General features: G+C 34.5%; 1 protein-coding gene across 1 annotated transcript in view; it reads right to left on the bottom strand.

Annotated features, from left to right (window-relative positions):
* Positions 1 to 27,648, bottom strand: part of LOC145688098 (protein Asterix) — a 59,976-nt gene that overhangs the window by 17,974 nt on the left and 14,354 nt on the right. The window contains exon 2 of the mRNA XM_081761833.1: positions 17,976 to 18,084. Within this exon, the coding sequence (XP_081617959.1) occupies positions 17,976 to 18,084 (109 nt within the window). The remainder of the gene's footprint in view (positions 1 to 17,975; positions 18,085 to 27,648) is intronic.

Here is a 27,648-nt window from a genome sequence, read left to right on the forward strand (position 1 = left end):
CATAAAACTATCCTTTCGGTATATAAAAGAATAGGTACCCCCATCAGGAAATTAAAACTGCAGCCGTCACTGTTTGTAGTTTACTATAAGGGGTAAATGAAAACAGAGCATGTTATATATGTTGGAATTTTGGAGTGTCTCGAACACAACACTAAGGATGTGTATCGCTTCCAGCAGAAACTTCCCTCTGTTCCAACGGTGCTGCTTCCAGCTGAACGGTATTCTGCTCCTGAAAAATCAATTTACGCCAAAAAAGATATACTACTACTCTGATGGATCTGGTACTCAGTGCAAAAACAACTTATGTTTACATAAAGCTGAATTTGGCATAAAGGCTGAATGCTATTTTGCTGCAGTATCTCATAAAAAGAGGCCTTGTAATGGGATTGCTGACACAGTCAAAGAGATTGGCAGCCCGAGCTAGTCTGAAGCATCCACATAATAATACAATTTTTCACCCCGGCAGCTTTTTGATAGTGGCAAACGTTACTGGAGAGCATTTTACATTTGATAGTCAAGAACAGTTTACCAAGTCAGCAAGTTCGCCTCATCAAAGCACAAACAATTCCTGGGCCACAGAAATTTATGCGTTCATTCCTACAGCTTCATATACTCCCAACATTTTTGTCTAAGTACTTTCGTATTGCCAGAGTTCATTGGAACAGACTTGGGTGGTGACAAAAATTACGGGAAAGAATTTCCTGACTTTTCCCGGTTTTCCAGAACATTTTTTCCCCTGATATGTAATTAGCCATACAAACTTTTTTTATGTTGATAGAAAAATAAGTCAAAGGAAACATACCGATGATACAAAAATAATGTATTGGTCCCTAATTAACTAGAGTTTGGTTTGATTTAGTTTAACGTCCCACGCTTATATCTACTAGGCTAAAGGAGACGTGGATCTACTGATTATAGTGGAATCTGAACCACTTTGGTCGTTCAACTGTACCCCTACCGGGAATCGAACCCGGGACCACGCGAACCGAAGTCAAGCGTGCTAGCCACTAGACCAAGCGGGGATTCCCTATTTAACTAGAATATGGAATTATATTTATATATATATTGTGTATATATATAAACCTATTTTATTAAGAAATTACAAAGCAAGAAATTGCAAGAAAGAAATTAAACCAAGAAGAATTAACAAAAATTCGCTAAGCAAGAAATTAAACATCTTCCCTGAAACTTGAACCTGTAATTTTAACTTCATGATGAAAGTTTCGTCATATACGGACAAGAAGTCACAGTGAGACAATCATTGAAAAGGAGTGGATGTATGTAAGAGTGGTATATTAACAACATATATTTCGAAATAAAAGTCAACAGAATTATGTAATTCATTTCACTTCTCCAAGCGTGTTTCTCCTCCTTCACTATTTTAGTCTTCTTAATTTCACGCTCTTTCAGAATGATCTTTATTTTCCTCTCTCCAGTTTCTTCTTCTTTCTTTTCGCCTTCCTCTCCAGAAGTTTAAGAACATATTTCGTAGACACTTTATGCACAATCAGCGAAAATACATAATTTCCAAACCCATTATTGGTTGATATTTCTTAAAGACAGTATGTGTAACAAAACCAATGTCAACGTTTTTCACAACAAGATGATTTTCTTCATTTTCCACATCAACTCGTATACATGAACTCGAAGAATTAAAAGCCTGCCGTTTTACAAACTTATTTTGCATCCTTTTTTTTCTTTCTTTCTTTCTCGAGTAACAGTGTTCCAAAATCCCTTCATTTGTGTGATAACCTACTTTCAATTAATGCAGGACACCAAACTGCGATAAGATAGAAACTAGTAGGAACGAATAAGCGGAAAAAAATATATTGGAATTACACATGGGTCGAAAATGAATTTACAACTGCGTCACTGATTCAACAGCATTTTGTAGGTGATTCAACAATATGGTATTCTACTACTCAAGCGATAAACGAAAAATGATGCACACAGCTGCAAAACATAAGTTTGTTACACATCGAAAGTGGAAAACACAGACAAGTTTCTAAGTTTGAAGTTAACAAACAGAAAACAAGCACTAAATCACATCTGAAATTTTGATTTTTAAATGTCTTCAAAATATCATTCTTAGCAAATCGAAATTCCTTGACTCAGCAAAATTCCCTGGTTTCTCAATTTCCCTGGCATTTCCTGGTTTTCCAGGTTTGTGGTTATTCTGCGTTTGTTTCCATGTAGTAAGCTCCCTTAACAGTATAAGATTTTCAGAATTTAGTATGTATCTTTTCTTAGGTGAAATATGTACAATCCGCGGCAAAAAACCTGCAACATGAGGATGTAAGTTTATTGTGAAACTACGCCTAACAGCACAGGGAATGAAGATAACGTCTAAGTAGAACGAATCACACCAGGATAAACCTCGGCCTCCTCCCGTGCACACTTATTTTGGAGCAAAAGACTTCGTCATTTCACAATAAACTTATATGCTCATGTTGCAGGTTTTTTGCCGCGGATTGTACAATGGGACCAATCACAATTAAAAATTATGTAAATTTCTTTGCAATATATGAAAGTGACTTTCGTCATTTTCTTTTACACGGCAAATTTATTGTAATAAACAAAACACCATGTCATCATGAACTACATACACCTTGCACTATTTTTCGACATAGTCGCCACCGACATTGAGACCTTTGTCGTACCGTGCAATCAGTTTGAAGAAACTACTCTGGTAAAACTCGGTGCCCTGCGATGCACATCCTACTCTATCTCAGCATTGTTTTGGAAAAAAAAAATGAAATTTTTGAGTTTTACGTCCCACGGTTATGCCAGTTAGGCTAAAGGAGACGGTGATGATGAGAGATGAATGAAATGGTGGAATGAAGAAAATGGAAGGAAACGGGAGAACCCCGAGAAAACCCACGCACACGGTGTTTGTCCACCACAAAGTTCACTTGGCGGGAGCAGGATTTGAACCCGGGACCCCAAGCACCAGTGGTGAACGCTCTACTACTGAGCCACCGCGGTCCCCAGCATTGTTTTGGAAGTGACGTCCCGAGTGCATCTTTCAATGCAGGGAACAGATGAAAGTCCGATGGGTCAAGATCGGGGCTGTGGGCAGGGTGATCCAATCTCTCCCATTCGAAGCGACGAATCTGATCTTGTATGAGCCTTGCTGTGTTTCGTTTTGCGTTGTCGTCCAAGAGCACAACACCTTCACTCAAGAGCCCTGTTCTCTTTCGTCGAAAGGAGTTCCAGAGTTTGGTCAGGGTGTCGCTGTAGCATGCCGCATTGATGGTCCCTTCATGGAGGAAATCAACCTAGAACACTGACCATAACCTTTCCTGCGGAGGGTGACATTTTGATTTGTTTTCCTCACTGGTAAACTGGGATGCTTCCACGCCATTGAAGTGGCCTTTGTTTCTGGGGTAAAGTGTGCATCCATGTCTCATAGCCTGTGATGATTTTGAACAGAAACTCATTTCCCTCTCCCGCATCGAGTGATCAAGGCTCATTCCCATTCTTTACACTCTTGTGATCCGGGGTCGGGTTTCTCGGCATCCATCTTGCAGAAACTTTTCGGTAACCCAACACATTACGGAACATATGATGGGCCTGAGCACGACCAATACACAGTGTGGACGCCACGTCTGACACCGTTATATACTTGTCCTCTATCACCATGTCATGTACTCTAGCAATGTTGTTTTCATTTGTGGATGTGGACGGATGCCCACTTCGACATTCATCCTCCACACTCTGCCTTCCTTCACATGAAACACAAGCGACAAACCATTTGACGAGATATGACCTCTTCTCCACACGCAATTTGTAGGCGTTCATGGATGATGGACACACTAGTCTCACGTGTCCATTTATACCGGATAACAGCCCACACTTCCATTGGCGACCACATTGTCAGCACACGTCTGTCTGCCATCGTGATTTATACTCGAATAACCTTGGGCACGCAGGTCTGCTGCTACTCTCTCTTCTTCGGCATTCTGCGCATGCGTCACTCCACCTCCGCTGAAGCTCCTTCCGCCGTTGAACCAGCAACCGGTGTGGTTTCTTATTGTATGTTTCACGTGATGTGCCATCTTCTCGTTCAAAACAAATGACGAAACTTATTTCGAAACGTCTTTCGTATATTTAAAAATATAATATTGATTATCTAATGTTCGATATGACTATACTGGATGTATTATAAGAATTCATCGTCTTTAGAACAATATTAATTCCATTTTTTATTATTATGTGTACCCCTATATTATTGGGTACTGACATACATATATACATTTATCACTATACTTAATTTTAATGTGATATGTGTTTATTTGTTTAATAAATATAAATATTGATCCACACATATTGTGTACAAACTAATGACTAGCAAACACACGCGAAGTTCAATGAACTTTCATTCATACATTTGTTTGTGCATTCTTAACATTTTATTCTTATTAATTAGTTGTCCTTCAGATCGCTGTACACTATAGGTTAAAATCATCCTTAAGGTTGGTGTAAAGGGACAAGTTTTTCCAATAGATGTCACTACAGTCTTCGTATCTCTCTCATGTATTTTTTAACTTTCATGAAAATTTACAATTTCTCTTCCAAATTTCAACCTAGATACTTGAAATTTTTGGAGAAGGAACTTGATAACCGATCGAAGGCAACAATCCGTGCCGATTTCTTATTTTGAATTTTCTTCATTGTTGAAAGAGTTATATTGTTAAAGGTTTGGATATCCCTTTCAACAAACAAGCCTTTTAAACAATGAAGAAAATTCTAAATAAAAAATCGGCACAGATTGTTGTCTTCGATAGGTTATGAAGTTCCTTCTCGAAAAATTTGAAATCTCTAGTTTGAAATTTGTAAGAGAAATCGTGAATTTTCGTGAAAGGTAAAAAATACATGAGAGATACGAAGACTGTAGTGGCATCTATCGGCAAAACTTGTCCCTTTAAACTAACCTTAACAACAAGCTGTGATTGTTTACATTTAACTTTTTCTTTTTAACCTTCGAGTAGTCACGCCGCGGTCAAAAGCACCGCAGGAAAATTATTTTTGATCGTGTGTCCATTCTGTTTGTCCGACAGATTCCTCCGTCTAGCTAATCTTCCCTTTCACCTTCCCGAACATTACTGCTCAATCACTCCGTTATCTGTTGTTTAGTTTAACTACTAATGATTGTTTAGTGATTCTGCGGTGCTTTCCACCGCGCGCGACTAACCGTGTAATGTTTTTTCTCAGTGTTTCGCTCTGCACGTGACCTTTGCTTTGGAGATGTTTTAAGCTTTATAAAAATAAATATTATTTTAATGGACGGAAGAGAGGTCGACAGAGTTAACAAACTGATACCAAGTGTGAAAAAAGAGAAAATTAGAAATGAACAGCTTAAAACAACGGAGGGAAATGTTAGGAATGAACTATTTGGATAAATCAGCCGAGATGATCTCGTGAAAGCTTTGTCTGAGGAAAATAATAACAAATATATATGGACCAGCGATTCCCCGAGTGTAGTCAGAGGAGTAGAGGACGAAATAAGCGACGGCGAAATGTAGAACAGTATAAATTTCAAGATAACCTAAAATAATTCAATGTAGTGCTGTATAGGTGAAGTTTCAAAATAACAGGACAATATAATACGATGAATAATAAAATAATTCAATGTAAATTTGATTTGATTTCAATTTAGCGCCCCTTTCAGCATCAAGGCTATGTAAGACGTGGACCTACTGCTTAACGTGGGATCCGAACCACATGAACTCCCACCGGGAATCGAACCAGGAAGTCCCACGCCAAAGGCGTTTATGCTAACCGCTTAGCTACGAGTGAGCTCTAATTGAATGTAAAATGCGCTGTGAAGCTTTGTTTTAGTGTTATGTTTATCTAGTATTTATTTTACTATTGCATTTCTAATTTTAGACAAACCAAAGAGTTGACAAAACAAAAGATCGACATCAGATTTAGAATTTTCAATAAAACCAGTGCTTAGCTATCTATCTAAAGAAATATGTAACGAAAAAACGTTTTATTCCAAATAAGAAATAAAAAAAAAAAAAAAAAAACAGTACATGTTTAATTGTAGGTTCCTCTATTAGTTATTACTGTAAAACTTATTATAATAATAAAAATGCTATTCCCTCTTAATCGGAAAATATACAAAATTACGTTTCTAATACAAGAAAAATGTTTAAAACGATATTTGCAACACATTATGTTCGTGCGGTCCTTTTGACCGCGCGCGACTACTCGCGTTACTTTTTCAGCGCGACTTCTCGAGGGTTAATATTTTAGCAACTAACTTGCGGTTACACAAATATTAATGCTCAAATTCAAATACGATTACGACTCCCGTCTTAATAATAAAAAGCAAAGTACGTTCATGTTCAGCATCATCACTATCAATTTTGAAACAATTCAACTGAAACAATACAGTTCAAGTTGCAATTAAATCGTCATAATATATTGCTGTAGAAATACTTAATTAATACAGAAATAAATATTCATGCTCAAATCTAAACGTGGTTACGGCCTTTGTCCTATTTTGCAATAATTAAACTGAAACAATGTAGGTCTTAAGTTGCAACTAAATTGTCACAATAGTTGTAAATCTGCAAATTGCCTGCACGCTAGTGACATTTGTTAGCGCCAGACAAACAAGCACGCAGGCAGCGCACACAGCGACACCTATAAGGGCAAATGTGAAAGATGAGGAATAAGAGTTACACACAGAATGGGACTACTTCGTATAACGATTTTTTTTTAGTTTTACGTCCCACAGTTATGCCATGTCGGCTAAAGGAGAGGGTGATGATGAGAATGAATAATAGAATAATGAAGTGTTGAAACGAAGAAAGTAGGAGGAAACGGGAGAACCCCGAGAAATTCCATCTACACGGTGTTTATCCGCAACAAAGCCCACTTCACTCGATTTATCGTATGACAATAAGGATTAACATTATAATTACATGGGCGCATGGGAGGATAATCCAAATTAACAAGAAATTAAAAATTAATTTATTTCCAAGGGAGGATTCATTGGTAAGTAACCAATTTTTTGTTAATAAGGATTAACGTTTGTTTGAAAGGAGTAACTTCTCATAATAATCGATTAATTTTCTCATGCATGTTGAAAACATTCCAATAACTATTGATACAATTGAAATACTGTTCATAAAATTGGTATTAGCACATAAATCTTTTTATATAATTGTAGTTTATTTTCCACCGAAAATAAAAGTTGATAAATATCAAGAATTTTTTGCAAAAATCGAGCAGATTAAGGATATTCAGCACAATAACTTATTAATTTTCGGTGATTTCAATATTCCAGAAATTACCGATTCTGATTATGACTTGTTGCAAGGTAGTCTGATTTGTGTTTCGTTGGCCAACTTCTTGTCATTGGTTAATTTTGAGAAATAGTAATGGAAAAACTTTGGATTTAGTTCTTTCTAACATTGAAGAAGGTTTAAATGTATCTAAGTGTATATTTCCTTTATTACCTAAAGATTATCATCATCCCTCTTTAACCTGTCAACTTTATATTAAGAGTTCTAAGTTTACTATTAAACCAAGTCCTATTATTGTATATGATTACAGTAAAGCTGACTTTTTCAATTTACATAAATCATTACAGAAACAAAATTGGAACGTAGTAACTAACTCCAATAACGTTGATAAGACCGTGGATATTTTCTATGAAGTAGTTAATGGTGTTATTGATAGATACGTAACAAAGAAAAGATTATTTAAGAAACGTACTTACCCTTGTTGGTTTACACATGAAATTATTACTATTCTCAAGCAAATGGATTATTATAGAAAACACAAAACTCAATCGGAGTATAACTATAATAAATTTATTGAATTTCGTAGACAACTAAAACGTATGTTGAGCACTGCGTACAAGAGTTATATATTACAAACTGAAAACACTCTAAATAAGAATTCTAAATGTTTTTGGAATTTTATTAAATCCAAGAAAAATAATAATTTTGTAAATAACTGTATGTTTTACAATAATCAGAAGTTGAACTCTGACAGAGATATTGCAGACAGTTTTGCGCTGTATTTCCGAAGTGTGTATAGTTCAGATTCTTCTTCTTACGTTATTCCTGATATAAGTACTATGGAAGTTTCTCAGAATTTAACAATTTATTTTATAACTGAACTTGAAATCAAAGAATCCATCAAAAAACTAAAGCCATCTAAGGCAAGTGGTCCAGACTCTATTCCTAGCTATGTGTTCAAAGGTTGTGGTGATATTTTAATTTCCCCTTTGTATTATATTTTTAATTTAATATTAAAAACGGCATCATTTCCTAAATTGTGGAAAGTCAGTAAAGTTTGTCCTATTCTGAAAAAAGGTAATACAAATTTAATTGAAAATTATAGGCCAATATTACTTATATCAACTCCGGCTAAAATATTTGAGCACAATTTTTAATAGAATTTTTAATCATGTTAAATCATACATATCCATATATCAACACGGATTTTATCCAGGACGTTCAACTGTGACCAACTTAATTACATTTATCCAAAATATCTCAGATTCCATAAATAATAATTTTATGGTTGATACCATATATACGGATTTTGCAAAAGCTTTCGACAAACTCAATCATGATATGTTACTACGAAAATTATCTTCCTTTGGATTATCATATAAATTATTGACATTAGTAGTATCGTATCTTAAACATCGCGTACAGTATGTATTATATAATCAGTTAAATTCGTCACAGTATAGAGTCTTATCGGGTGTACCACAAGGTTCAAATCTTGGACCATTACTTTTTCTGTTGTTTATTAATGATTTGCCTTGAGTTATAAAATACTCCAAATGTTTGTTGTACGCAGACGACATGAAATTGTATAAAGAAATAAAGAACAACGGTGATGTAATCAAGTTTCAAATGGATTTAGATAGCTGTTACAGATGGAGTATTGACAATAAATTGCCTTTTAATATAAATAAATGTTCGGTAATAACGTTCTCGAGAAAGGTAACCCTACCTAATTCCAATTATTCTATGAATAACATTATAATACAAAGAATTAGACATGTAAATGATTTAGGCGTCCTTATAGATTCTAAACTATGCTTTAATCAGCATATACATAAAATGATTAATGAGGCATACAAATCTTTAGGATTTTTAATTAGAAATACAAATGAATTTACTAACATAAGAGCTTGTACGGTTTTGTTTAATAGCTTAGTACGTAGCAAGTTAGAGTATGCGTCAATAGTATGGACTCCTTACTATAAACAACAGGAAAGGAATATTGAAAAAATACAAAAGAAGTTTTTACGATATTAAAAATGTACAGGGTGAATTCCTATGACATGAGAGTTTCTTACAGCAAATTATTAGACATTTTTAAATATTCGCCATTAACTACACGAAGAGAAATATCTCAATTGATTTTCTTATTTAAATTGATGAATGGCATTATAGATAATCATGAATGCATAAGTTAAGTTAAGTTTTAATACTGCCAAAATGAACTTACGGACCAGATCGCTATTTTATACTGTAAAATCTAGAACTTCTATGCATATGAATTCCCCCCTAATTAGAATTTGTCGAAATTATAATAATGTATCTAAGGAGAGTCCAGAGATTGATCTTTCTTTGCCATACACTTTATATTTGAAATTATTAAAACAAACATTAGATAAGAGGTGTGTCAGATGATTATTAAAATATTGTATATATTGTATAATTTTCTCTATTATATCCTTTATATTTGCAATTGTTGAAACAAATATCAGACAAGCAATGCGTCAGATGATTATTCGAACATTGTATACATAGTTCCTTTTTTCTATTACGTTATAGATGTAACATTGTTTTTGCTTTTCTTTACACCAATGCCAATCAAACGTATATCTTTCTTTATTTTATTTTATTTTAGTTTTATTTACTCGTTTTTCTTTCTATTTTTCCTCTCTTTTAGTTTTATTTTATTTTTATTTTTATTTTTATTCTTATTATTGTACATGTATATAAGTATTTGAATATAATTTAATTCATGTAAGCCTATTGTAATTGGGACAGCAGTCCTGTTATAGGTGATAAATAAATAAATAAATAAATGCCTCAATGTCATGTATAAAATTTTACATTAACTTTCACAACTCTCGTTGCACAGTAGTGAAAATGATCTTCTTTTTTTTCAAATTTCAATTAATTAATTAATTCTGATGATAATTTTAATTCTAACCATTATTTCTTTCTGACATGAATTTTTCATTTAGACAATTATTTTTTTCGGAGCCTCAATTTTTAATGTTAATATACTAAAATTGCTAATTTTTTTTTTCAACTATGCATAAAACACACTGTATGTGAAAATAATATTTAAAAAAAATACACAGTGGAAAATTTTGTGCAAAAAAATTAAATAATTTCTAAGTTAGTCCGATAGAGCAGTCGCAATCATGCTTTATTCTACAAGAAAGTAGGCCTTTAGCCTTTCACATTCAAAAGCACATTCCTACTGTGATATACAAGTTCAAGTATGTCTCAGTAATTTTAGGTGTGAGCAGAAAAAGGCAGGTATCACATGTACTACTTCAAATATCTACAAGAAATTTATATAAACTGCGAGGTCTTTTTGGTAAGTAATGCACTATATGTTAAAATGATCGCTAATGTTCTATTCTTGTAAACTCACAACTATTTCCATGTTACGCAAAGCTCTGAAATGTACAATCACATTCAACAGTGGATTTTCTCAGATACATTTTTGCCCGCAATAACTTCCAGATACATAATATGATTCGTATACAATGAGTAAATTACATTAAAGCATGACAGGAATAGTTTACTTCCATTAGCCAATTCATTAGGAAATAATTGACACATTAAATATTATAAAACATCGATACAAAGAAGGTTGAGAATAATTTCAGCTTACTTTGTAACGTTGCAACGAAACGTTAAACATTGTGTTGAATTATCTACGTATACTTCAATGTCTTTACATTATGTTTGCGTTAGGTTCAGTTAACCACTTTCTTTGTATGTAATGTCTTTGGAACAATAACTCAACATGTCTGTACTAGGTTCTTCCTTATACATGCAAGCTGCACATTAGTTAAAAAACACGTTCACTCGCCTTAAAACGAAAAAGTGTTGTCAAGTTAATGGTCTTGCGTTTGACATGCTTAATTTATAATTTACGGTAATTCAGTACACAAATCAATTGCTGACAGCAATTTGAAGCAAACAGTATAAACAGTTACACTTGTAGGTAAAATAATGCTTAACTAAATAGCATAATTGTCCCGGAAACTTCTGTATCATGAAATTTCAAAACTTTCGTCATTTTCAGGAGTTAGTTTTACTTCTAAAACTGCTATATTTAATATAATACACATTGAGAATAGGTTTTGAAAGTGTACAGGTCAGTTACAAGGTAACGTGTCAGCCCTGTATTTACCACGCATTAGCGAGGGTTGATTGACTACATACTCAGTCGTAGTGGCTCATTGTGTTTAATTTACTTCAGCAATAATTACAAAAATGCGGATGTCATGACGAATTATTCCATTTATGTTACGTGTACGAATGCTCCGATCTATTATTGTTCACGTTACGTGCACACTGTTTGTATAATACACAGTATCCATGTATTGATTATGGATGTAGGGTAACCTACCTGAGCTTTTAAATAAACTTAATCCAACGAGAGCTTATCTAATGGTACTGCATGCTAAACATATTTATAATTCTTATGATTTTTTGCATTAACTCAATCTCGTTTCACCTCTAGAAGAAAACTGACAGTTAACACATTAACCCACTAACTGCTTACAAATAGAACTAGAAGCTTACCTATAGTTAAGGCGGCTTTTAATAAACTTAATATACTAATATCTCTGTTTTTACTAATATGTAAAAACCAGCTCCTTGACTGGTTTGATGACTTTTAGTTTTCCGAATTTGGAACTGCTATTACTCACGTTTACAAACATTACTGGTTGTGGGTCTTCACTGAAGAGGACTATTTCAGATATTTGGGTTTATACTTTTATTTATCTAACGTTCTGGAACAAGGCAAATGAAACACATATTGGAACACAGGATGTTAAGGGGTGTGTGAAGTATAAGCTATGGAAGCTTAGTTAAAACATCTGAGAGGTCTTATGGATCCATATCAAATTGAAAATTTTCATTGTAACGCCTGTCTAACGCTTTTGGAGGGCTAGACGAAGTGCTGACGTTATAGGCTTTACCAAATTTTGTTAAGATCTCCACCTCTGGAACTCACATACCTGCTTAAGTTCGTAGCAATTTTGTTGGATCTGAATAATTTAAATTGGCTTTCACGAGAACGAAGTGTATAGAGATTTCATAATGGTTGTATATGGAAAGCAGATCACGTACGTGTAATTATAACGAATGTATAAACGTCCGGGGTCATAAGCAATCTCCGTTATGAGTAAAGATAAGAAAGAACAGAATGAGAAAACGTTGTTGGAAATGTGATTTTCAATCTAGATTAATAATAATAATAATAATAATAATAATAAAAAGCCCCAGCCGTTTGGGCTCCACACTGGTAATGCGTCCAATGTTAAATGTAAAAGTAACGTTGTCAGTTCAACAGACTAGTCGAACGGATCGTGTGGGCACACAAAAATAACATAGAGAGCGTTCACAGTATTACGTGAGAGAACCTAGAACACCTCGAACGCATTTTCCAATAATGCTGTAATGTTGGTATGTGTCGAAACAGTATATAGAATAAACGACAGATCTTTACTCATGTATGAACAATAAATGCAGTACAATACTGTATGCAAGATAAATTATTATAATAACTCATGTCATTTACTGTACTTAAATCATATAAAACGTAATCGGCCTGGCTTCGATGAAAGATAGCTACAATTAATTTTACAGTTGTTCTTTCAGCATCTGCAAAATAGATGGAAGTGATCAACAAAAGTACAACCATTAGACAATGTCCATTTGCATTAAATGTCGTTATTACAACTCAATTACATGACGTGTTTTGCAGCTATTTACAAGCTCGCCTAAAAATGCTAGAATTATAAGTGGATCCCTAGGAAAGCATGTAGATGAGTCATGATAACGGAATTTCATGCAAAAGAAGTGTGTCTAGGGTACTTACCTTTTACTTTTCGATTACTTCAATTTATTTTGTAGATAATACTGTATTTAATGAAAACTGTAAAATTAGAAGTAGTTACGGCATTTCATTAGTAAGAAGGACCTTAAGCATGCAAGCTGAAAAGAAACACAGTTACAGTACTTTAATATCTGATAATTTCGGCACTTCTAATTTTGTGAATTACAAGCCATTGAACAGCTCTGAACTCATTGCTAAATGAAGTGAATGTGGAATAAACGGGGCGCGTCTTTTATTTATTTATTTATTAATTACTATTATTTTTTGTATTTATATATGTCTGTGTTCAGTGATGATTTCAGGCGATTTGCCCCAAGGGGGAATTTGAATAAAACAGGTGTAAGTAGTACTACGAAAATATTGGTAATAGGTTGAACACGATCGCAGAGAAGCCCCAGGGGTAAAGTCACTCCCGGCTTCACCCCTTGAAACCACCAATGGGTGATATGCATAAAAGTGAGATCTTCAAGCTTGCTAAAGATTTTGAGATTAATCTCAAGGTTGTATGCATGAAAAGCAAGACAACGTGACGTCATTTGAGTTTAATCTCAGGTACCTGATTAAATGCTCGGAACTGATGAATCAAACTGTGATTTCTCACTTTTCGTATGCATAAAGTTGAGTATAATCTCAACTAGCTGAGATTAATCTCCAAATTTTGTGAACCACCTCAGTAACTAGTTCACTTGTCTCACAGTGTGTTAGAGTGGGTTGAAATGGCTGAATTTATGGAAGTGTAGCCACGAAGAAAAGTGTACAAAATTCGAAGAGACTCTGATGTGCATGACTATAAAAGTCTATATAGATCTGAAAAACAAAATGTACAATGGATTGCACAGCGTTTGCTTGGGAATTTACTGGAAACCAGAGGTGGGGCTCTGAATAATGAAAAGAAGAGAGTTTTTTGCTCTCATGTTGCACTCTCAATGATAAAAAAAAAAAAAAAAAAAAAAAAAAAAAAAAAAAAACAATAAGCAAAAACATGTTAAAAATAGTAGCCGCGCTCAGCGTAGCGGCTAACGCTCTCGCCTTCGGTGCGAGCAGTCCTGGGTTCGATTCCCGATGGAGGCACTCGGTGGAAAAAGTGGAGAAAGCTTTTACAGGCAAGCCATCCTGAATGAAGTTTTTCTCATTCACACCAAGAAAACGCCGGGATGGTACCTAACTTCTAGGTCCCAGGCCGCTTCCTTCCTTCCCTTTCCCCGGATAGTGTGCTCGCCGAGGGACGTCATCCTTCATGTACGTGACGGGCTAAATGGCCTTCGATGCCGAAAGCCCAGAAATCTAAATTCTAAATGTTAAAAAATAAATATAATAAATAAATATGGTGATGTACGGAAGAACCACTTCTTGTTCTTTAGTAATTCATAATGGACTCAATTTTAGAGTCGTTGGTGCCCCGTCCACTTCTGATTTCAACATGTGCGCTCTAATACTCGATATGTGTGATTACATGTAACATTTTATTAGGAACAAGATTGCACTTGATAATTTTTTCTATTTCTTGTAATTTGTGAGCTAATCGATTTTTTCTGCTTATTTTAAAACTTTGATTCCCGTTCTTTAACCTTTTCTAGAAGTTTTCGGGAAACCGAGATTGCCATTTCTTTTTCAAAATCCACGGGAACCCCAAACACCGTTGCATGAGATAGGGGCACGGTGCCTCAGTGGTGCCCTCCCAGCTGCTCTAGTGGCTAGCACGTGCGCCTTTGGTGTACGGCGTCCATGATTCGATTACCGGCGAGAGAGCCTTTGACATTTTAACTGTCCTCGATGTTTCTGTGTTTGTGTCTCTGCCGTTAAAGAAGTTACTGGAAACACTGTAGACTATACAGTGAAGTAAAAATATAGTAAAATAAGGAAATTAAGTTACTGCTACTTGTTCGGTGAATCAGTTAACTTTTTTTTTTTAAAAAAAAAAAGGTAGGGCGCTTACCTCTAGTGCGTGGGATCCTTGGTTCGATCCCTGACCAAGTGAGGTTGTGGTGGACAACATCGTGTCCGTGGATCTTCTTGGGGTATTCCCATTTCCTTCCACTTTTTCATTCGACTAATTCTTCCATAATTCATTTGCTTTAATCATCGTCTCCCTTAGGCTAAATGGTATAATAGTGAGACATTAAACTGTAAGATTACTTTTTTTCTTTTTCTTTTTTTTTTTTTTTTTTTTTTTTTATACTGTTGCATGAGTTAGCACTTCCGTTTCGTTTCCCTATCACAAATGCAAAATTGTTCCCAATTGGTTCCCCAAAATTGGAACAACTGTTGTGACCGTATAGTGCAAAGAATTTGGTCGTCACTGTTTTATATGCTGGAATATTCAAACGAAAGTAGCCGTACTTTAATCAATCTAATCCGCGGACCCCTGGGTTCGTGGGACCTAGCCAGGAGGTCGACGACGCCTAAAAGTGAAATGTGTTTTAATAAAATAGAACTCTCAGCTGTCATGCAAGAAGTATTTTTTTTCAGTTACTAAAAAAAAAAAGTTCCTTCTTTGTTAAGGCATTTTTTCAAAAGCAGTTGTAATTTAACTGCACGCTGCCTTGGAATTTCATGGATTTCATCTTCAAGTGGCGGAAAGCCCCCACCATACCACCAATTTCAGATTTTTTTTTAAAAAGAAAAAGAAGTAAATGTTAGCTCCTTTGCTTATAAACATTAAGCATCCCCCAATTCTGAGATTTCTAAAAAAGAAAAAAAAAAGATGAGAAACCCCTCCCAAAATATGTTCCTAGATCCGCCACTGCCAGTAACTTTTGACTCAAATTGGTTTGCGTGTGTGCTATGAGTATGAAAAATTGTCTAAAATGGCATTGCAACATTTGATGCCTTTCCCTACCACTTACTTATGTGAGCAGGCCTTTTCTGCTCTTTGCAGTATCGAAACTTGAAAGCGAAATAGCCTTAGTGTGGAATGGGACCAAAGATTGATGATGACAAAAATTCATCTTTGTGTGAAAAACACAAAGAAGTTCATTCCTCACATTAGTGACCCCCTAATTTGAGAACATTGTTTCTCAAATGGATTTCCTTAAATAAATAAATAAATAAATAAATAAATAAATAAATAAATAAAAAAGTAAAAGATTGAAGTTCAGTCTTGAAGGTTACTGTATTTTGAATTGAAATTTCACTAGGAAACAATCATGTATCTTTAGAATAAATTACTTATTGTATTATATTTCTTGATCTTTTGTAGGTGGTAATTTTAATTAGTATATTTTTGATACAATGTGAAATTTCAGATAGCATTGCAGGGGAGTCCGCAGATCACTTCCCGAATGAACAGAGGTCCGCGCAGTCGGAAAGTTTGACCACCACTACTGATCCAATCCAATAGATGAAAAAGTCATGCTTTTGTGCTGGATAAATAACGGTACTGATTTTAATTTTACTGACATGATTTCACTTCGTACACACCTATGAATTCCTAATTTAGAAAAGTGAACGAAATAAACATTGCATTCATTACGTCATTTCTGTATGAAACGTCATCAAAACCAAGTTCGCATGAGACGGAACTGCCTGTCACAGTGAGAACAATCTCATTCCTATTCGTTCTTTTTATGCATACGAATTACGACTAAGAACTCACTTGTACATTAATCTCGTTTAAGAGGTGAGATTATACTCTCTAGTACTTAGTCATCTTTATGCATATCACCAATAGTGTATGTATGTTTTTCTGTAGAGAGAAAGAAAAGTAGGTTCATTAATGGGAGAGGTGCATTGGTTTCGTAATGTATTCTTTCCTTCATACATAATAATTATTCTCTTTCATTCTTTTGTGTATGAAAGACAATTACAATTTACGTCATTTTGCTATCATAAGAGAGATGTGCACGCTGGTTTGTTGTAGAGTTTTAGCATCTCATTCTGCAGCGAGGCTATATAAGACCTGGACAAGACCTGGGATTCGAAGCACATTAGCTCCCACCGACAATCAAACCTGAGTCTCCTAAACTACACATAGTACACATTACAGACTGTTTTATCTCTAATTTTACGGTTTTCCGTAAATATGGTATTATTTACAAAATAAATAGAAGTGATCGAAAAGTAAAAAGTAACTACCTTAGTTTTTTTTAATAGCAAAGTAACTACCTTAGTTTTTTAAAATAGCAAAACGCATTATGTAGAAAATTGTAATAACGGCACTTAATGCAAACGGGTAATGTCTAACGGCTGTACTTTTAACTTTTCGATCACTTTCATTTATTTCCCAGATACTGTAAGAACAACTGCAAAATTGGCTGTAGCTATCTTTCATCGAAGTCAGGCTAATTACATTTCATATGATTTAAGTACAATAATTAACGTGAATTATCATGATAATTTATGTTGCATACATAATTGTACTACATTTGTCCTTCATACATCAGGACAAATGTTTCATTAAGACACAAGATCTACCGTTTAATCTACGTGCTGTGATTGGACATTTAGGTTCTCACCATACAAACAATAGAGCATTATTGGAGAATGAGTTCGTGGTGTCCTATGATCCATCACACAACACTCTGCACGTTTTCTATGTCATTTTTGCGTGCCCTCATGTTCCGTTCGACTAGCCTGTTGAACTGACAACGTTGCCTTTTCATTTAATATTGGACACATTACCAGTGTGGAACCCAGGTGCATCTAAAATAAAATAAAATAAAGAAATAAATTAAATAAAATCACGTATTTCCAACAACTTTCCTCTCTCCATTTTTCCAATCTTTAGTCATAACAGAGATAGCCCCGTACTTCTGAGGGTTTTCACTTTAAAATCTGTTGAAAAACTTAAAAATAACGATGTTTTTTTTTAATTATAAAGAAAAGATGCTACATACTCTCATCATTAATCCGCACATGCTAAAAATCATTCCAAGTATATTCATATAATCAGGAGTTAGATCTTCTCCCGGAGCAGCCTGTGACGATGGTGTAGGAAGCTTGTACCTATAATAAAAAAGAAAATATAACATTTGATTTCTAGAAGTATGTGAAAAAAAAGTCCACATTACTGTAAATAAAATCAAACGCAGTGTACACATATAACTGAGAAGCTTAGGGGAAAACGGCATATCCTGTAAAATTGTTATCAAATGATGATGGCTGTATGATTGCTCTATTTTTTTGAGGAAGTTTGAAGCTTCAGACGTGTATATTAAGAATAATATATACAATTTAACGAAGAAAAAAAAAAGTTTTATGGAAATGTTAGCGGAAAAAAAAAACTATCTTCATGCAAATTCTCAGCCCTTATTTCGAAAGCGTCTTATCTACACGTGAACGTAACAACTGAGTGGATGATATGATACTGAATGTTACTTGCTACAAGCTAGATGGGCACCCTATCATGGATGTTTTTACATTTTTCTGAAGTCACTCATCTCCAGACATTAAATTGCAAAGAAACAAAAAAATAAACAACAAAAATACAAAAGCATATACTTTCTTGAAGGCGTGCAATAACTAAACTCGGTTTTTAACAGTACATTACGAGTACTGTTTGCTCCAAAAGAGAGCACTTGCATCTAGCATTCTTTTATTTCAGACGTTTCCTTGATATCTGAAGATTGCAAGAATTTAACCTTTTGATTATTTTAGTTGCACTACATTAGCTTATTTTATACACGTTTCATTGACTGTTAGTACAACAACAAAATTTTGCAAGATACCACTACCCTCCCTGCAGTGGTACAATGATGTCAATGGAAGAGTTCATTGCCCATCATTAGGCATTTTACGTGTATGCTTTTCTTTAGGTGAGTTTTATTTTTTCATTTCCATAATTTCCCACTAAATACTGTTACAACGCGCTTAGAATATACCGAATGCATTATTAACTATATTATCGAATTCACGTACATAATGCATGGCTCATGTCACAAGTTTCAGTGATAATCTAGTAATCCACTACTCCTTTTCGTATCATCACCACAATACTATCATTTCGTTTCTCATTGATTAAAAGACATTCGTAATACCAAAGTGTGCAAAATATGTAATTCTACCAAATTTCTTTTTAAAAACTGAAATCACATATAACAAAGTTAACTAGAGCTTGTTAACTTAAAGAATTAATTTAACCTACTGATTATAAAACATGTAGATTCTATAAGCTGTCACGCTGTGCTTCTCAAACTACTAATTCGGTTGCTTCTTCATACTGATATTTCCTGCATCAGAGGTAAAATTTCACTTACGAATAAGTGGACTTTGTGGCGGACAAATACCGTGTGTGTGTTCCTTTTCGGAGTTTTCTCGTTTCCTTCCAATTTTTCATTTCACCATTTCGTTGTTATTATCATAATCTCCATTAGCCTTGGTGCATAATCATGGGAGGTTGGAGTAAAACAAAAAAGCAAAAAAAAAAAAAAAAAAAAAATTAAACTCTTATTTTTGTTAAAAAAAAATCTCAAGCAAACAGATTCTCCAAATAATACATACAAAATAAACTCATATAACAGAGAGAGATAACTAGGTTTGTGATAACTCACACTGTAGTGGAGCACGGTGGCTCAGTAGTACAGCGTGGGATCTCTGGTTCGATCCCCGGCCAAATAAGTTTGTGGTAGACAACATCGTGTTCATGGGATTTCTCGGAGTACTTCTCTTTTTTCTCCCACTTTCTCATTCCACCAGTTCTTCCATCATTAATTTGCTTTAATCAGAGTCTCTCTCAGCCGAAAAGGCATAACGTGGGACGTTAAACTGAAATATTTCATTTTTAACTCATATTATATCCGTGGGTTTTTTTCGTCTCCTCCTAGGTTTTCATGTCACCATTTCTAACATAATCATCCATCTTTTCTAGCCTAAAGAGCATAAGCACGGGACGCCAAACTAAAAAAATACATTTCACTGCAGAAAATATAATCACACAACATCATCAGAGAAGGAGAGAAAAAAGTACGAACAAAAAGCATTTTCAAAAACAGGAACGCAGATGTGAACTATATTTCCATATGGCACCCACCTGGACACTTCAAACCTACTCTTCACTTTTTTTAATCATATATCTTCCCTTCGTTATTTGATGCAACGTTTAGCGAAAGAAAATGAAATGAAATCTTTGAGTTTTACGTCCCACGGTTATGCCGGTTAGGCTAAAGGAGACGGTGATGATGAGTAATGAATGAAAATGGTGGAATGAAGAAAGTGGGAGGAAACGGGAGAACCCCGAGAAAACCCACGCACACAGTGTTTGTCCACCACAAAGTTCACTTGGCGGGGGCTGGGATCGAACCCGGGACCCTAAGCACCAGAGGTGAACGCTCTACCACTGATTTAGCGAAAGAGTTGCAGTGTACTTTATGAGTGTGATAATGTTTTCAATATTTTAAAAATAAGTCATCCGTTGTCTATGCTCGCCTCGGAACTCCTTTTTTCCAACTATATATAGTGTGTGTCAGATCTTTAAATACACACCGTAAGAGCGTACAGAGGGCATTCTCAGTAACATTATTTAATGCAATAGTACTTGCTATGCTTAACTGCCGAAGTCGCTACTGAATGTCTAAAAATCGCATCCTTAATTACGCAAACGTCTGAATATATTGATACGCCGACATACAATTATTTTGAGAGGTGAACTTTGTAAAATAACATTTATTCAGGGGCGCCGCCAGTTATAGGCAGGAGTCAAATAAAAAAATAAATAAATAAATAAATAAATAGCAATTGAGTAATATGTGGTAGAAAAAGTTATTTTAAGATAGAAGGAAGTTGGTGGTTTGGATGTTGTAGCAATATGTTTAATCATCCAGACCTTCCCAATGAAACAAGTGTTCAACTTCCTTACTATCATTTCCCACAAGCATCTCTGGTAGACTTTTTAAACAGTGTTTTTCTCTGAACACAGTAGAATAAATGTCTTGGCATTTTTTGATATTTTCAGCGGTTTCGGTGACTTACAGAAAAGTACCAGAGTTTTTGAACACCCTGTAGAAACTAAGCTGGCTATTACGGATAACGGTTGCTATTAAAAATTTTGTTCGCCGTGATCGTGCAGCATGAATTAAATGTTTTGAGACATCTTGTATATATGAAGAGTTCGAATTACATAAGTAAGTGAAGTCACTTCACTTATGTGAAGTGCGGATTATTAAAACATGAACAAGCTTTTAACTATATACTTGACGCAAAGGAATAGCAATCCACTTGATTTTAAATTGAAATATATTTGAAAGTTTTTCTCGTTACTGTACGATATAATAGCCCTTAAAGGAAAAGGTGAAACTTCCAGTACATCTTGTCTCTTTATTACTTCTATCATTTTACCTGTGTGATGTATCATTATACCAATAACGTACAGATGTTAAGCAAAGTCACCAGACACGGTAAAATTTGTTTTATTTACATATTTACTGGAAAAATCTCTCGAGTTCTTAAGAACAGGTTTTCATTGTAGGACATTACAATAACGTAACATGAATGTCGTGTCGTTCAAGTCTATGGGATAACAAGGAACATGGACCTCATACATGTTACACTTTTTGTTATAAACATAACATTTGGAAGATTCCACAATTATATCTAGCTAATAGTAACCACGTGTATACAGACAACAGAAGAATCTTAAATTTTACTTGCACATTACACTATGTAACACATTTTTGTCCTTGGGTTATAATATATACCAATACTCTGCGATGAAAGATATAAATGTGTTATTTTAACTTATAATCTTCTGCGTGACGTATACAGTCCGCAGCAAAAAAACCCGCAACATGAGCATGTAAGTATATTGTGAAACGACGAAGTCTTTTCCTCCAAAATAAGTATGCAGGAGAGGACGCCGAAATTTCTCCTGGCGTGGTTCGTGCCACTTAGATTATACTGATTCTCTGGGCTGTTAGGCGCAGTTTTACAACAAACTTACATGCTCATGTTGCAGGTTTTTTGTTGCGGACTGTACAACGAAATATGTGTTTTGAACTAGCTATACAGGCTATGTAATTTCTGGCGTCTTTGAAGACATGTTTCGGATAGTTGTACTTCTCACGTAGCAACACTTTGGAATTGACACATGCTGTAACACACGAGTGACACGAGTGAAGCATCAACGCCACGTATATTGTCGAAAATATTGTATTTTCAGGTATATATATATATATATATATATATATATATATATATATATATATATATACGGAATTATTTCTTATCAGCGGTACATTTTTGTTACTATGCACGTGGAAGAAACAAGTACTATATGTCTTCATTTAAGAAGAAAGCGATAGTTGTTTAACCTGTTGAAGTACTTGTAAATCATAACAGTTTACAAAAAGAAATATATAAATGATAATAGATACAAGTCAAAACCTAGCACATGGGTGATAGGGAAGATTCATGCCTGTAACGGACAGGATCACAAGGAAAGGTAAATACACTTCCGAAGTCATGGTTTCGTGATGATGTAGTTAGCGTTGCGGAATTCTGTAGGTCTGTTTATTTTAGCATGGGTTTGAATACCCTCTGCTAGAAATTATTTTTCTTAAGCAAAGGATCTGGATTTTATTGTATCAAATATTCATGTTGCATTTAACATGTATCAATGTAAGAATATTACAAATACATCACAGCTACGTACTCTTTAAACTGCCGTAAAAAATTTACCACTGAACTAATCTTTCAATGAAAATTGTGCTGGAATACTGAATTGAATTGTGCTGGAAATTTAATTGTTTCCTAAATTCTCACATATAATACGCTTTTATTTCACGATATCTGTCTGTTTAACCATTAGTTATACGGGCTTATGTTTAGCAGAAGTGGTCCAGAAGCACTAAAAAATACAAAATTTAAAGGAGAAATGGATGATGCATGACTTAGACCTAACATAATGTAACCAAATATAACCTAAGCTAACCTGAAATAACCTAATATTAGTAAAATAAGTGAAATTATATCATTTTTTGGAAAATTATGCTAGACCCATACACTAACGTAATCTATAATAAACTAACCTAATGTGAACAGAAATTACCGAAATTGTAACTTTTTTTTTAAGAAAAAATTGCTGGGCCCCTTCTGCTAAACATAAACCGTTGTACGGACTGGAAGTTTTCGGCAAACACATATTTGTAACACTCATAAAATTTTCCTATATACTACAGAAACCTCATAACTCTATGGTGCCTCTCTTTAATTGATAATAGAGCTCTTGATAGCCGTTAGACATATCGAGCTCTAGTTTTCGTTGTGGACATATCTGGAACGTTCTTCAACACTTGTTTCGAAAACATGTATAAATTGGGAGTTGCACGTTTCTCATGGTAAGCCCAAACCCCATAATAGTATACATTCGTTTTGGAGTGAAACTGGGCAAGTCTTTATTTTCGCCATTTCATTCATTTTTTCGATTCTTCGATTCAGTGATTTGATCTTTCGGTTCCGTCTTTGAGAGCTTACCTGTTCCGCTAACTTGGTTGCTGGCTCAAGTCATGTGGTACGTGATGTTGTACAGTTAATGTTCTTTTTTTCTTTCTTTCTTTCTTTTTTTTTTTTTTTTTTTGGTTTGTACGGGGAATTATGAATATAATGTGACGTCATCTTGTGTGTTACCGTCTTCAATGTTTCACGTGGTTAGTTGTGGGTGCGGGTGGTTCGTTTCTAAGTTCTTAGTATGATCGTGGTGTCAGTGTCAAATGCGATGTTTTTTTTTTTTCCTCGTTAAAGGAGTGATATGATATTTAAATTTTTAAAGGCAGTCGAAATTAGTGCGTGAAACTGATATTGATACCTATAGATTTTGTTGAACTGTGAAATTATTGGACCTTAAGAGGAGTTCCAGCGTTTGTTAAAAGGAGCAGAAGCAATGCAATGGCAGTTTTATTAGTGGATCTAGGTAGAAAGTACGTGAGATCTTTTTACTTTGTTTCATGTTTGTGTCTGGAGTTATGAGAATATTATTCATGAATGTTCATTTGGCCCTGTATTAAGCACAGATTGCTGGAAGGGTTACACGAGTTAGATCGTGGTCAGTAGAAGCATCTGAATGTGAACCATTCTTACAACTATGATGACGTTATAAGTGGGGCATATACGCAAACTATTCAGAAGGTTTGGACGTCTTAAAAGTTAGAACCAAAACCTTGTTTTTTTTTTTTTTTTTTTTTTTTTTTTTTGTTATAATTATTTAACCCATAACCAAAAATGTAAAATGCAACAAAAAAGAAAATAAAGACCAAAGGAGCTTAGGTAATTCCAAGGTCATCCCAAGCACCTTCTAGTGAGTCATGACTCACATCCAATATCGAAGCAAACAAATACCAAAATTAAATAATATGCTGTTATCAATGCTAAATTATGGATATTAAACAAGTTTTTATTACAACAAATATCTTCGGTAGATTTCGTTGGAACACAAGTTACAAGAAATGTATCGAAGAGCATCGATCCCAAAATGAGGCAATTATATGTTACGTAAACAAAGCGGAGAGTGCAAAATATTTTTATTACTACAAATTTCTTAGATAAATTTTGTTGTGGGTCAGCCCAAAAGAAGACCATCTCAAAACCTTTGTAATGAGACATCACTCACTTCTATCTTCGAAGCGCATCGATTCCAAAATGAAAAAATTATGTGCCACTTAAAGCAAATGAAGCATTCAACGTTATTTCATAACTAGAAATCTCGATAAATTCTGTTGAGACTCACCACACAGGAAGACCATTACAAATGCCTTTTAATGAGACATGACTCACATCAACCTTTGAAGTGCATCGATTCTAAAATTAGACAATTATCTGGAATTTAAAGCAAATGGAGAATGCAAAATATTTTTGTTATTAGAAATCTCTTCCATAAATATTATTGTGAGTCAGCCCAAAGGAAGACCATCTCAAAACCTTTGTAATGAGACGCCACTCACTTCTATCTTCGAAGCGCATCGATTTCAAAATGAAGAAATTATGTGCCATTTAAAGCAAATGAAGAATTCAACGTTATTTCATTACTAGAAATCTCGATAAATTTTGCTGTGACTCAGCACACAGAACGACCATCACAAACGCTTTTTAATGAGACACGACTCACCTCTAGCTTTGAAGTGAATCGACTCTAAAATCAGACAATTATCTGGAATCAAAACCAAATCTAGGGTGAAAATATTTTAACTACTAAACTTCTCTTCGATAAATATTCTTCTGAGTCATCCCAAAGGAAGACCTCAAACCCTTTGTAATGAGACATGACTCACTTCTGTCTTCGAAGAGCATCGATTCCAAAATAAAGAAAATATGTACCACTTAAAGCAAATGAAGAATTCAACGTTATTTCATTACTAGAAATCTGGATAAATTTTGTTGAGATCCACCACATAGGAAGATCATCACAAACGCTTCTTAATGAGACATGAATCACCTCAACCTTTGAAGTTCATAGATTCTAAAATTAGACAATTATCTGGAATTTAAAACAAATGCAGAATGTAAAATATTTTTATTACTACAAATCCCTTCGATATATTTTGTCGTGAGTCAGGCCAAAAGAATACCAACTCAAATCCTTTGTAATGAGACATCACTCACTTCTATCTTCGAAGCGCATCGATTCCAAAATGAAAAAATTATGTGCCACTTAAAGCAAATGAAGAATTCAACGTTATTTCATAACTAGAAATCTCGATAAATTTTGTTGAGAGTCACCAAACGGGAAGACCATCACAAACGCTTTTTAATGAGACATGACTCACCTCAACCTTTGAAGTGCATCTATTCTATAATTAGACAATTATCTGGAATCTAAAGCAAATAAGAGTGCAAAATATTTTCATTACTAGAAATCTATTCGAGAAATTTTGTTGTGAGTCAGGCCAAACGAAGAACATCTCAAACACTTTGTTATGAGACATGACTCACTTCAATCATCGAAGCGAATCGATTCCAAAATGAAGAAATTATGTACCACTTAAAGGAAATGAAGAATTCAACCTTATTTCGTTACTAGAAATCTCGATAAAATTTCTTGAGAGTCAGCACACAGAAAGACCATCACTAACGCTTTTCAATGAGACATGACTTATCTCTAGCTTTCAAGTGCATCGGTTCTAAAGTTAGACAATTATGTGGAATCTAAAGCAAATCCAGAGTGAAAATATTTTTAATACTAAAAATCTCTTCGACAAATTTTGTTGTGAGTCAGCCCAAAGGAAGACCATCTCAAACCCTTTGTAATAGATATGACTCACTTCAATCATCGAAGCGAATCGATTCCAAAATGAAGAAATTATGTGCCACTTAAAGGAAATGAAGAATTCAACCTTATTTCATTACTAAAAATTTCGATAAACTTTGTTGAGAGTCACCAGACGTGGGAAGACCATCACAAGCGCTTTTTAATGACACATGACTCACCTCAACCTTTGAAGTGCATCGATTCTAAAATCAGACAATTATCTGGAATTTAAAGCAAATGGAGAATGTAAAATATTTTTATTACTAGATATCACTTCGATAAATTTTCTTGTGAGTCACCCCAAAAGAAGACCAACTCAAATCCTTTTAATGAGACATGACTCACTTCTATCATCGAAGCGCATGAATTCCAAAATGAAGGAATTATGTGCAACTTAAAGCAAATGAAGAAGTCAACGTGGTTTCATTACTAGAAATCTTCATAAATTTTGTTGTGAGTCAGCACACAGAAAGACCATCACCAACCCTTTTTAATGAGAGATGACTCACCTCTACCTTTGAAGTGCATCGATTCTAAAATTAGACAATTATCTGGAATCTAAAGCAAATGGAGAGTGCAAAATATTTTTATTACTAGAAATCTATTCCATAAATTTTGTTGTGGGTCATCCAAAGCGAAGACCATCTCAAACCCTTTGTAATGAGACATCAATCACTTCTATCTTCGAACATCATAGATTCCAAAATGAGAAAATTATGTGCCACATCAAAAAATGAAGAATTCAACGTTATTTCATTACTAAAAATTTCAATAAACTTGGTTGAGAGTCACCACACCGGCAGACCTTTACAAACGCTTTTTAATGAGACATGACTCACCTCAACCTTTGAAGTGCATCGATTCTAAAAGTACACAATTATCTGGAATTTAAAGCAAATAGAAAATGTAAAATATTTTTATTACTAAAAATCTCTTCGATAAATTTTGTTGTGAGTCAGCACACAGAAAGACTATCACCAACGCTTTTTAATCAGACATGACTCAAATCTACCTTTGAAGTGCATCGATTCTAAAATTAGAAAATTATCTGGAATCTAAAGCAAATGGACGATGCAAAATATTTTTATTACTAGAAATCCCTTCGATAAATTTTGTTGTGACTCAACCCAAAGGAAAACTATCTGAAACCATTTGTAATGAGACATGCGTCACTTCTATCTACGAAGTGCATCGATTGAAAAATGAAGAAATTATGTGCCACTTAAAGGAAAAGAAGAATTCAACGTTATTAAATTACTATAAATCTCTTTAAATTTTGCTGTGACTCAGCACACAGAAAGACCATCACCAACGCGTTTTAATGAGACATGACTCAC

Source organism: Thermobia domestica, chromosome 6, assembly GCF_964235325.1.
Source record: "Thermobia domestica chromosome 6, izTheDome1.hap1.1, whole genome shotgun sequence".
In the NCBI taxonomy this organism is placed as follows: domain Eukaryota; kingdom Metazoa; phylum Arthropoda; class Insecta; order Zygentoma; family Lepismatidae; genus Thermobia; species Thermobia domestica.